The 12012-nt window shown below is 32.2% G+C and overlaps 1 protein-coding gene across 1 annotated transcript; it reads left to right on the top strand.

Annotated features, from left to right (window-relative positions):
- The first annotated feature begins 710 nt into the window (after positions 1–710).
- Positions 711–3707, top strand: LOC132030023 (abscisic acid 8'-hydroxylase CYP707A2-like). Its single transcript, XM_059419489.1, has 7 exons — positions 711–1012; positions 1327–1645; positions 1784–2170; positions 2278–2452; positions 2568–2674; positions 2796–2914; positions 3099–3707. Exons 1-7 carry the CDS (start codon positions 813–815, stop codon positions 3205–3207), a joined length of 1416 nt encoding a protein of 471 aa, XP_059275472.1. The 5' UTR covers positions 711–812; the 3' UTR covers positions 3208–3707.
- Positions 3708–12012: the final 8305 nt, after the last annotated feature.

The following is a 12012-nucleotide window of genomic DNA, read 5'->3' as shown; positions in this document are numbered from 1 at the left end:
TCACACCACAGCCGAAATGATCTTTCCTAACCCCTCACATCTTTCATGATCACTACGTGGTCGACCAGCTTACTTCCCCAAACCCCTCCCCTCTCCCACCGTCCATGACAACGATCACGTATTCAGAATTTAAATTTTATAAATTTTAACTTAAAAGTTTATTCATTCTATCTATTATCCGTGTAATTATAAATTTATTATTTGTATTATTTTGGATGAACTATAACTTATTATATACTTCATTATTTATTACATCGGTGGGGGAGGGACGAAGAAGGATATGATATTGATGAAATTTGAACCCTCAACTTCAATTATTAAATACGGAGAGTTTACCCAATGAGCTAATCCTTAGTTCCAATTTAAGTTATCCAGTCAATTGAGACTCTATGTATCTAAATTCTGAATCCATCACTATTCCGGACTTTGCCATCTTCTCCCACATGTTCTCTCAACACATATAGACAGACACGTGCCGTACGCCCTCTATTTTCCTCTCTTTGACGTTTGATATTTTTCATTCCTTTTTCTCTTTCTCCTCTGTTTTATTCTTTTTTCCTTTTTCTTGATCTTTCAATTTAGTTTAAAAAGGATGAGCTGGAGGGAGATTCCGTGTGTGGGATTCGAGCTGTAATTGAAAACAGCCCCCTACCCCCCACCACCTATCCCCACGTCTTTAACCTATATATATAACCTCACACTTAGTTTTTACTCATTCATTAAACCATCAAAAGTTTCTTCATCTATTCACTCTTCAGAAGTTTCCACATTTTTGATAACTTTTATCTGTTGAACACACAGAGAAAAAAGACATGGAGTTTGTTTCCATGTTTTGCTTATTTGCTTTCATTTCTTGCTCCCTTCTTCTTCTCCATTCTATCTGCAAGTTGTTTGCTTTTGGTATTAAGAAGTTGCCACTTCCTCCTGGTACTTTGGGTTGGCCTTATATTGGAGAAACTTTCCAACTTTACTCTCAAAACCCCAGTGTCTTCTTTGCCTCCAAAGTCAAGAAGTTAGTACTAAAACTTTAAGGGCTCGTTTGTTATGCGGGATGGGATATCAATCTTATGGGATAAAATGCGGGATTATTTACTCCACCGTTTATTTGGTGGAATAAAGGATAATAATCCCACGGGATGTACTAAAATGGTGGGATTAGCTATCCCATATAGACGGTGTGATAGCTAATTCCATCGGATATCCTTGTTTATCCCATACCGCATGCTACATGAGCCGACCACTCACTTTATTAATTTCCTTCTTGCTTTTTTGATCTAGAGTTGCTAATGAGCAATGTTTTTTTTTTTTTTTTTTTTCCCAAAACAGGTATGGTTCAATATTCAAGACTCACATATTGGGATGTCCATGTGTGATGATATCAAGCCCAGAGGCAGCAAAGCTAGTTTTGGTGACAAAAGCTCATCTCTTTAAGCCTACATTTCCTGCTAGTAAAGAGAGGATGTTGGGAAAACAAGCCATTTTCTTTCATCAAGGAGACTATCATGCCAAGCTGAGGAAGCTAGTTCTTCGAGCTTTCATGCCCGAAGCCATCAAAAACATCGTCCCAGATATCGACTCCCTCGCGAAAACCTCTCTTGAATCTTGGCAAGGAAGATCAATCAACACATACCAAGAAATGAAGACAGTATGTTCACAAAATTCCCTCTTAGCAGAAACAGGGGAAAACAGAGTCCCCTGTTTTTACCCTGTTTTCATCTTTTTTTTTTTTTTTTTAAACCAAAGTGGATATACACTAATTCTCAATTTGGTAACTATTTTGCAGTACACATACAACGTTGCATTGCTTTCCATATTTGGGAAGGATGAAATGCTCTATAGGGAAGATCTCAAGAGGTGCTATTACGTACTCGAAACGGGATACAATTCGATGCCAATCAATCTCCCAGGAACACTCTTCCACAAAGCAATGAAAGCAAGAAAAGAGCTAGCACAGATCTTGGCCAAAATCATCTCACTTAGGAGGGAAACAAATCAGAACCACACAGATTTGTTGGGATCTTTTATGGGAGATCAAGAAGATCTTACTGATGAACAAATTGCAGATAACATCATTGGAGTCATATTTGCTGCTAGAGACACTACAGCTAGTGTCCTTACATGGATCCTTAAATACCTAGGAGAAAATCCTAGTGTCCTACAAGCTGTCACAGTAAGATTCTATATCCTACTAGTTCCATTTTTTCCCGTATCTTTGATTCAGGATTTAAATTTAATGAGTTCAAGATTTGACTCGGCTTTTGTGTATTGTGTTTGCAGGAAGAGCAAGAGGGAATAATGAGGGAAAAAGAGAAGAATGGTGAAGGGAAAGTGTTGAGTTGGGCAGACACAAAAAAAATGCCTATGACTACAAGGGTGATTCAAGAGACACTTAGAGCTGCTTCTATTTTATCTTTTACTTTCAGAGAAGCTGTTGAAGATGTTGAGTTTGAAGGTCAGCTTTGACCCCTCATATTTTCCTAAAGTCATAAATTTTATATTCCTATATAGTTTGAGTGAAGATAAAAGTAAAATTATTAATTATAAAGCTTTTTTCTTGAATTTTCTAGGGTATCTAATACCAAAAGGATGGAAAGTACTACCACTATTCAGAAATATTCACCATAGCCCAGACAATTTTCCTGAACCAGAGAAATTTGATCCTTCAAGATTTGAGGTAAATACCAGGGGGGAAAAAAAGATGGATTTAAATTAATGACATTCTTTTATAATATCCCCCTAATAATCCTATGATTGATGACCCTGAGAAAAATCCTTTTTTTCTATGATGGTGCCAGGTTTCTCCAAAACCCAATACATTCATGCCATTTGGCAACGGGACCCACTCATGTCCAGGAAATGAGTTAGCCAAGCTGGAGATTTTGATCCTTGTACATCATCTGACCACAAAGTACAGGTTAGTAATAGAACTCAAAATTCTCTAAGAAAAGAATTAAAAAAAAAAAAACACATTTTCTATAGTGCTTAACTAAATTCTTATCATGTTTCCATTTTTGTAAAAGTGAGAGTTGCTAAAAATAGAAATGGTCAAGTGTTACTCATCTCCTAATAATTTGTTGCATCTCCTCTATGTTTGGCAGGTGGTCTATGATGGGCCCACAGAATGGAATTCAGTATGGACCTTTTGCTCTTCCCCAGAATGGCCTGCCCATTATGCTCTCCCACAAAACATCATCTTTTTCATCATAAATCCACTAAACAAAACATTGAATTGAGAGAAAATCTCTTCATTTCCAGAACAAAAGATTTTCCCTCACAACTTGGAGGAAAATAAGAAAGAAGATTTCCTCTTCATGAAGAAAGCTAAAAGGGGTTCAGAAACAAAATTGTTTCACTTGTCCTCGAAGATTTCTTGGTTATAAAAACAACAGTTATTAAAGGAAAGGGGAAATTCAAACCCAAAGCAAAAGAAAATTTTGTATATATAGCGATAGAGTTTCTTTTTAACGAATTCAAGAAAATGTCACATAATAGTATTCTACCTTAAAGAAAAAAAGAGAGAAACTCAAGGAGAAAGGAGTTAATGTAAACGTAGGGGGATTCCTTTTTTTTTTTTTTTTTTTTTTTTTACATTTTTGTTTTCCTTCTTTCTTGCTATGTAATTTTTCCTTTTTATTTCTTAGAATTTATTTGTGGTATGTAAAAAGTCCGCAAGGCAATTAAATGAAAGTCTGATTTGGGCAGCAACATATAGAGTTGTCACTTGTCAATATTCTTTATAATTTTTTGCTGTTTAAATGCTTTGCTCTGAGATTCATTCAGTTATTAGTTTTAGATTCATTCTTATCCCTCCCTCTGCCAATTGCCGCCCCTTCTTCCCCTTTAAAATAAAAATAATATAGAAGCTAAAGTTCCAATTCCCCCTTATAAAAGAAAGATAAAAAACCATTACTCAAGTCTTATTGATTCTTGGGTCTTTCTTCAGAATATAGCTACTATTTTATTATTGATTAAAAAACTAATACTAATTATGTGAGACCAAACAATAAATATGAATTTACTACAAAAAGAAACACGAAATAATTTACGTTAGATATATTTTTTAACTGCAAGTTGTGAAGAAAGCGAAGAACTCAAATTTCTCACAAATATACGGTACTTATAATCCAAAATTATTCAAAAAGAAAAGGGGGTATTTTTTTTTTTTCCTCTATGAATATCATGGAATATTCGTGAAAGGAATTAACAATCTCTCTCAATTGGTCATGTTTCATGAAACTTATACAACTCGTTAGTTACTTGCACGAGTTCAGTACTGTCAACTGCTGCATTTCTTGGTCATTCACGAAGTTGATATTTCTTCGTAATAGTAGGCGTTTGGCGGGAAAAATGGTTTTTTGGCTCTTTACAATTTTTTTTAGTTTTATAGCTTTTTACAAGAGCTCTTCATTTTTAACACATAAGAGATCTGAAAAAAAAAACACATACGAGATCTGAAAAAGTCATTTTCTTCTATTCAAATTGTAAGAGGCTAAGAGATCTTATTTCCTCGCGTTTAGCCATAGAAACCAAATAATTTTCACTTTATTTGCAATTTTTGAAGTAAGTTGAAGATCGAGTTGTGTTTGGTTATAGTCTTTGCAAAGAATATTTGATTATTTGAATGTACTGAAAGTAAAAAAGTGAAAATAAGTGTTTAGGTGTTTTCTAAATTTCAAATACAACTCCAAATTGTATTTGAAACTTTCATGGTCAGAAGCTGATTTTCAAATAAAGTGAAAAAAGTTCCGGAAAAAAGTGAATAATTCTCATGGCCAAACAGTAAAGGTCTAAAAAGTTGGCATACCTGATTCATGACAAGAGAAATTAAGATACATTCGCTGGCGGAACCAAAATTTGAATATGGGGTTCAATTTTATGTTATTATTAATCACTGACCCATTGTAATTTTAAAATTATGAGTTTAATGTAAAAAGAAATATTTCATAATTTTTCACGTATATATCAAAGTTTCATGTAAGAAATTTTAGATTAGGTTGATCCCGTTCCTTATCTATTACATCCGCCATGGGATACAACCACTACATACATTTCATCTTTCATTTTCTTGGTTCTTATTGTTTTCCACAACCATGACTAGAATATATAGAATGGTCTACTTTACAGACTCTTCTAAGAAAAATTGATGGTAAAGTTAATTGAGTACTTAGCATGTATGAAAAACTTATCCATTAGCTTAAGAAGTATTTTCATTAAGTATACATGAATTAAAAAAAAAGGTATATATAAATATATCTAAATTAAGAATTACTTGAATTTGTTCAGTGTAACTTAATTAATCCCTATATACAATTTATATACACAAAGTCATAATTTCCAAATCAATCTATTTTGTTTATAGTGAGCCATTTATAACTTTGACCATGTATTTGTAACGAACTCTATGCGATACATGACTTCAATCTATAATTTGTACTATTGATGATTAATTTATACACATCATAGGTACATTATAAATCTATTAAATAGTCTATAATTTCCAAATGTTTCTAACAATTTTTTAACTATTACACAATAAGGGCTTATTCGGTGATAGATATGCAAACCTGCCACCACTAAGGATTGTAGAATTAGTGTATCTCGGGTTCTGAGAATAGAAAGAAAAAAAATTAATAGGGAGTGATTTTCCTTTTAATGAATCTTACGGGGTGTGAATTCATATTTATCAGAGTTTCAAAATGAATATCAAACACCAGAAAACAAAAACAATTCAAACTTGTTGAAACAAAATACACTTCCATAAAATATTATAGGAGTAGTTTTTGTGTGGTTTGCACGTGTCATTATTCGTCACCAGCTATCCAGAGCTAATACTTGTTTCTTTTGACTTTGATGAATTCAATTGTTTAACAATGTAGCTGACTTTGGGGCCTCTAGTTAGTTTTTATGAACGTAGGGAAAACTTCTCTTCTCTTTTTATAAAGCCATTTGTTTTCTAGTACTTCTAAAGCTAGATCTGCAGTTGGAATTTAAGCTAGAAGACCACATGAATTCCTAATTTTTCTCATCTTAATTATCTTTTTTTATTTTCTTATATAATTATCACCCCAAAACCATATAAACTTTTGAAGGAATTAAAATGGAAGATTTTTTTAATATTCAAATAATCAATATAGATTTGTTGATGACGCCCAGACATTGCTCTTACTATCATATTGATCTGGAAAACTATTCCATGTGACAGTATTTAAGCTAATAATTAAGCCAAAAATTAGTTAAAAACTAGTTTGACCAGCTTTTAAATTAACACAGTCCTCCATATCGTATTAAAAATAATTTTTAGCTTTTATAGGGTGTAATTAAGCAAGAGCTGTACACGCGTCCTTCACCATGTTTTTGTTGAGAATTCTTAAAATATAAAATTAAGCCTAATTTGCTTGCATACATAAAGAAAACCCCACATGGGTTCACCATCAAAATTGTCGAGATCACAATGGAAATGTCAATGGAAATTTATTTTATTTTATAAAGAAAATAAAAAGTGACAAGAAATGAAGTGTTCAATTTATTCCAGGTGTCCAGTTGCAATTACCATCAGTTTTTTTCTTAGTACAAACTATTTTTTTCCTATTAATTTGTCAACGCCAAAAATTACTACTGTTTGATATACTTGTTCTTTCATCATTCATTAATCTTCTTGATTGATGGACTAATCTTCAATTCTTTAATAAATTAACATAGCTTTTTCTTTTGCGATAACATTTTTTTCTGCATTTGAGACGTGACTCATGTCGCATGCATGCAGACTACAATGTAGACATTGAAATGGACTCCATTTTGTAATCTTATGTCATTTTAGAACCATAATTTTAGAAAAGAGTTTGAAAATGGAAATATTTTTGGATCGTATTATAAATTCTGGTGCCCAGGGTTCAATTAATTAAAAACTCGGCATGATTCATGACCACACACAAAAAAATTACAATCTCTGCACTACATTTCATATCTTTCATTTTCTTGTTTCCTCTTTCCACAACAAATAAGTATGGTCTGCTTTTATGTTGCAAAAAACTTTTATGACCTTTTTGTTTTAATGTTGATTTTCGACAAGGATATGGATTATAAAGTGTTTTATGGTCCGGATGCATTATAAAGTCCACAGATGTCGACATCATGAGATTCATAGATTTGCAGTTCTATTTGATTTATCAATCGATTTCATATGTTAATTTGTATTATGTCAGTTTATAAATATATAGGATCTTGTTATTAGAATAATTAGTATGTATCTAATACTCATTGTGATCAATTTATATAGAACCTAATTACTTTCACTGATCAAATGGATGAATTTGGGGTTAGACCTTGTATTGGCTAATTAATTGTCGGAAAAACTAGTATTTGGAAAGAAGAAAAAATGGAGAAAAAGTTAATTAAGTATTTGAAAGATTTTTGAGACTGGGTTTCTAGAGAACATTTGTGTTGCCTTTTTTGAGAAAATGTTTGATTTGTTTAACATCTTACCATTTGAATTTGCCGCCCTTTGGACGATATAAATAAGTTCTTTCACTATACAGTAAAGAATAAAGACTTATTCAAATTAAAGAGATGTATTTACCAGGTATATATCATTACTCTAACAATATTCATCTAGAAAATAATGTTAAGATTTAGTCAACAAGAGACAGTATTAGATAAGCAATAACTACATTAATTAGCTAATACTTCTCCCATCCATTTTATTTGTTATATTTATCTTTTACACACCCTTTAAAAAAACATTAACTAAGATGATAATTTGACTAAGTTACCTTTTTATTCTTTGATCTTAATTTAATACTATTCATAAGTTCATCATAATAATTAATCTCTCTCCACATTAATTAGAGTAAGGATAAAAGTAGAGAAAAAAATTAAATATACCTTAATATTTTGAAATGATAAGTATTTTGGACCAATTATTTATAGAATCCTTGACAAATAAAATAGACTAGAGAGAACAGTTTATACTTTATAACGTAATTAAGGATAATTTCTTGACACCTTTTATAGGGGCTAAAGCAAGACCTAACACGCGTCCTTAATTGAGTTTTCAAATTCTAATTAAACCTAATCTCCTTCGTGTACTTAAAGAAAAAAATCCCACATGGGTTCCATAATCAAGATTGTCAATAAGATCACAATGGAAATGTCATTGACAATTTTATCATAAAGAAAATAATAAAGTTTTCAAGAATGGCTTGCTGACTTAATTTAGTTTCCAGGTGTCCGCTAGGTGTAGTAATTTCTTAGTACAAAATTGCTTTTTCTTAATTTTGTCAACGCCAAATATTCAACGTCACTACTACTGTCAAAAGAGATTATTCTTTCATTATCGTTAATCTTCGTGATTTATGCACTAAGCAAAAAGCATCTTGTTCTTCATAAAACATGTTTTTTCTTTAATTTCTGATATATACCGTTTTTGTCTCCATTGGGGATGTGACTCGATCATGTTGCATGCAGACTAAAGATACCTTCATTTTTTGTCATTAGTATAATTTATTTTAGAAGCATGATTTCGGAAAAAGTTGTAGGTGGCTCTCATTAGACGGACGTATGAATATATTTTACAAAAATTAGAATTTAGAGTAGTTCTTTGGATCATATAGTAATAAACTATACAAATTGAGCCCAATTGTTGTTGAGATATTATTGGAGGGTGATAATAGAAATTAGCAAGGGCGGCGCTAGATGATCGTGCCTTTTTATTACGTATTGCTGAGTAGATAAAAAATGAATTAGATGAAAACAAAAATATGTAGCCAAAAGACTATTAATTATTCTTTTATGCATGTAAGATGTTTTTTTTTTTTAATATATATATATTTTCTGAATTAAGTTTTTAGTAATTTGCGGTAGCGTACTAAATTGTCATTTTAGATAATTAAAAGTAATCTCCTAATCTTCAAAGTTGTTGCTCAAATCTTTACAATTAAGAGCATTTATCCCAAACTTTATTAAGTAGAGAGGATAAAATTGTACCATTTCGAATAATTCAAAGGTAAAATTAGTCTTTTTCCTTATTCCGGAGCAACAATTAGTGGGAACGATACTTTTGAGCTATTTGACTAACAGCGTAAGTATTTTTGAACTACTTGGCCAAAGGTAGCGACATTTTTGTCCAAAAATGAATGAACAACTAATTTGTTTTATTTCGAACAGCTCAAGTACTTTTTTCCCTTTTCCCTAAAATCAATAGTGGTTTATTCAGAAGTCAAAACTTATGAATTCAGAAGCGAAAATTGAAGGACAAAATCTTTAAAAATAAAAAAATAAAACTACCTAAACAATCGTACATGATTTTGACTACATTTAGGTCTAAACTTGTCACCAAACAACCAAAAGGGAGCAAGTTTTTTCAGTCCAACCTATTGCCAGCCTAACATGTTATACACTTGTCTATCTCCCATGCTTTTTTAGTAAAATAAAAATCAGTATACTTGTGGTTTTTTTGTTCATAGACGAGGCAAAGGGAACCAAGTTTCAAGCTGGTCTGTTTCTCTGTGTATTTCAGTTTTCACATAAATGTCATGCATGTGATACCAATTAATAATGTGACAGGTAGATAGAACTAAAACTAGTTAGCATTCTGAATATATAGCTATCAGCGTTTTGGTAACAGAAAACTAAGTAGCAATAAAGATTCTGGTCCCCGGAGATACATGTTGTAACTATCTACTCTAGTCTTACAAGTCAGATGTAGTATTGTTGAGTCATAATTTCAACAAAAATTAATCCTGCCAATTTAAATTCTGTGAGCATAGCAAGGATTGTTTTATGGCAACTAACACATTCACCTCCTACCCCTTAGGGCCAGAGCTGCATGGTCCGAAGGGAGTTTAATTGAATTCCCTTTATCAAAAACTTATACGTTACACAATTAATTAGGGTAAAAGCATTTTTTTGGGTGTATATAAATTGTTGTTGAATCAATATAAGTAAACTTTATGTGTAACGGCGACAGATTGTTTTGTGGCATCCAACCTTCGCCTCATATCAGAGCTACATGGTCCGAAGAGTTTAATTGAATCTCCTTTATTAAAAAATATTTATAATGTACACAATTACAGTAAATGCCCTTTTTTTTTTTTTGTATGTTTAAATTGTTGAATTGACGTGAGGAAATTTTTTAGTGCAGTGGTTAAGGTGGATCAAAGATTACATAATTTTCAGGTTTGAATCCCCTTGATTCAATGGCAAAATCAAGAATTTTTGTAGATTATACGTATAGAAAGTAAGTATTGACCTAAATAATCAGTTTAATTTTTCAATAAAGAATGTTCAACTAACCACCCTTTGCTTTATGTGGCTATGCAACTGCCTTGATATAATTCCTGACCCCGCCACCGACCTCTCCTTTTTCTTTTTGGTCTCAAAAATCTATGCCGAGAAAATGAAGGTAAAAGTTGTTAAATGGGTGCATTATTTCAACATTTATATTGTCAGGTAGATGTGAATGCATGTGTTTAACAAACAGAAATTAAACCCTCGTGGGATTTTCTCTAGCTTACACCAGAACTAGAGATATTTTAAAGTATCTGACTTTGAATTCACTGTAGATTTCTCAAATCCTATTAAAGCATGACTATGACATTATTGATGTGTAGCTTTAGGCTTTCCAAATTCATTACTCTAACCTACCGTAGATTGATTTTTGGTCAATTACATGGTTTTAGGAATTTTATGTGGGTAGATGTAATGAGGTGGCTTGATTTGATATAAAGTCATGGTCTCATGGATGTATTAAAGCCTGTGGAACTTCAACTCATCCTAAGCAATTAGCAGTTTGAAGCTATCCGTGTGCATTCTGAGCAAAACCATACCACATTTGAGAACCACAATAGTAACGTCTTAGTCTGAAATAAGTCGGGTATATGATACCTTACTTTTCATGTTTCTCCATTTAAATTCATACATATTTATTGTGAAGATTCATTACGAATTTGCTAAACCAACCTACCACAACCCTCCTTAATCCGAGTTAGGGACCGACAAATATAAGCTTTCCAGTTCACTGCTTCACATAGAACTTTGTAAGACAAGATAAGTTTCAAAAATTAGAATATACTTTCACAAAAGGTGAAATATCTAAGATAGATTGTAACTTGTAAGCATTACTCTCTACAAACATTAATCCGCCAGTTTAATATATAGTAACATCATTAGAAATATACAGAGATCTGAGAGGAACCACCTAAAATCAAGAGGAAAGTTATGAACCATTTCATAATAAATTCTCATGATTTTTGTGGAGGTTTGTTATTTGACACTAAATTACTACACACTTTGCATGTATTATTCTTAAAGTTGAAAAAGCATCTCAGAACTCAATGAGAGATGGGCTTTGACATTCTTGCTTTTGTTAGCATTATTGGAGTTTGACCCACAACCTTCTCATAAAAAAGTGTGGGTAGCTTAACCACACTGTATAAAAATTTGCAAGTTTAATCATTTCGGAACCAACTTCAAGCATATGCAACCGAAGTTGCAAAAGTTCGCATTTGAAAGTTACGCAACAAACTTCCAACATTTTTGCCTGAAGCCTAATTAGACAAGAGCAAACTTTGACATTATTTCTTGAGGTTTAATGCGTAAAACATCTCAAAGCAAGCAAGCTGGGGGAGAACTTTCATGTTCTACTAACTTGTGTCACACAGAATTACTAACTAGTGTAAAAATTTAGTACATCTTGTTTATGAAAGATATGATATTTCTAAAATTTGCCAGTTCTAATAGTGAAGGTTTATAGTTCCACATGTTGTAGACTAACAAAACAAACAACCAAATAATAATGCTCCTAAACCTAGGCAAGTTCCGTTGAGCAAACCATGCAAGAAAGCAGGAGTTGATGTGCTTACACAAAATCAACCTATAAATCAACATATCATTGGTCTAGGAACTGGATGCAATCAGTACTAGAAACTGAAAAGTTGCAGATAAAAACATAATGAGCTCATTCATGAAACTAGAGACTTGTATAGTCATATGCAGATTAATTAAAAACAACAAAGC

This window comes from Lycium ferocissimum, chromosome 9, assembly GCF_029784015.1.
Source record: "Lycium ferocissimum isolate CSIRO_LF1 chromosome 9, AGI_CSIRO_Lferr_CH_V1, whole genome shotgun sequence".
Lineage (NCBI taxonomy): Eukaryota > Viridiplantae > Streptophyta > Magnoliopsida > Solanales > Solanaceae > Lycium > Lycium ferocissimum.
The sequence above is the reverse complement of the archived record's forward strand: the minus strand, read 5'-3'. Positions and strand labels throughout refer to the sequence as shown.

Coding starts and splice junctions, on each gene's coding strand:
- LOC132030023 (XM_059419489.1), top strand. CDS start 813: ATGGAGTTTGTTTCCATGTTTTGCTTATTTGCTTTCATTTCTTGCTCC. Junction 1,013..1,326: donor TTTGCCTCCAAAGTCAAGAA/GTTAGTACTAAA, acceptor TTCCCAAAACAG/GTATGGTTCAATATTCAAGA. Junction 2,915..3,098: donor CATCTGACCACAAAGTACAG/GTTAGTAATAGA, acceptor TATGTTTGGCAG/GTGGTCTATGATGGGCCCAC.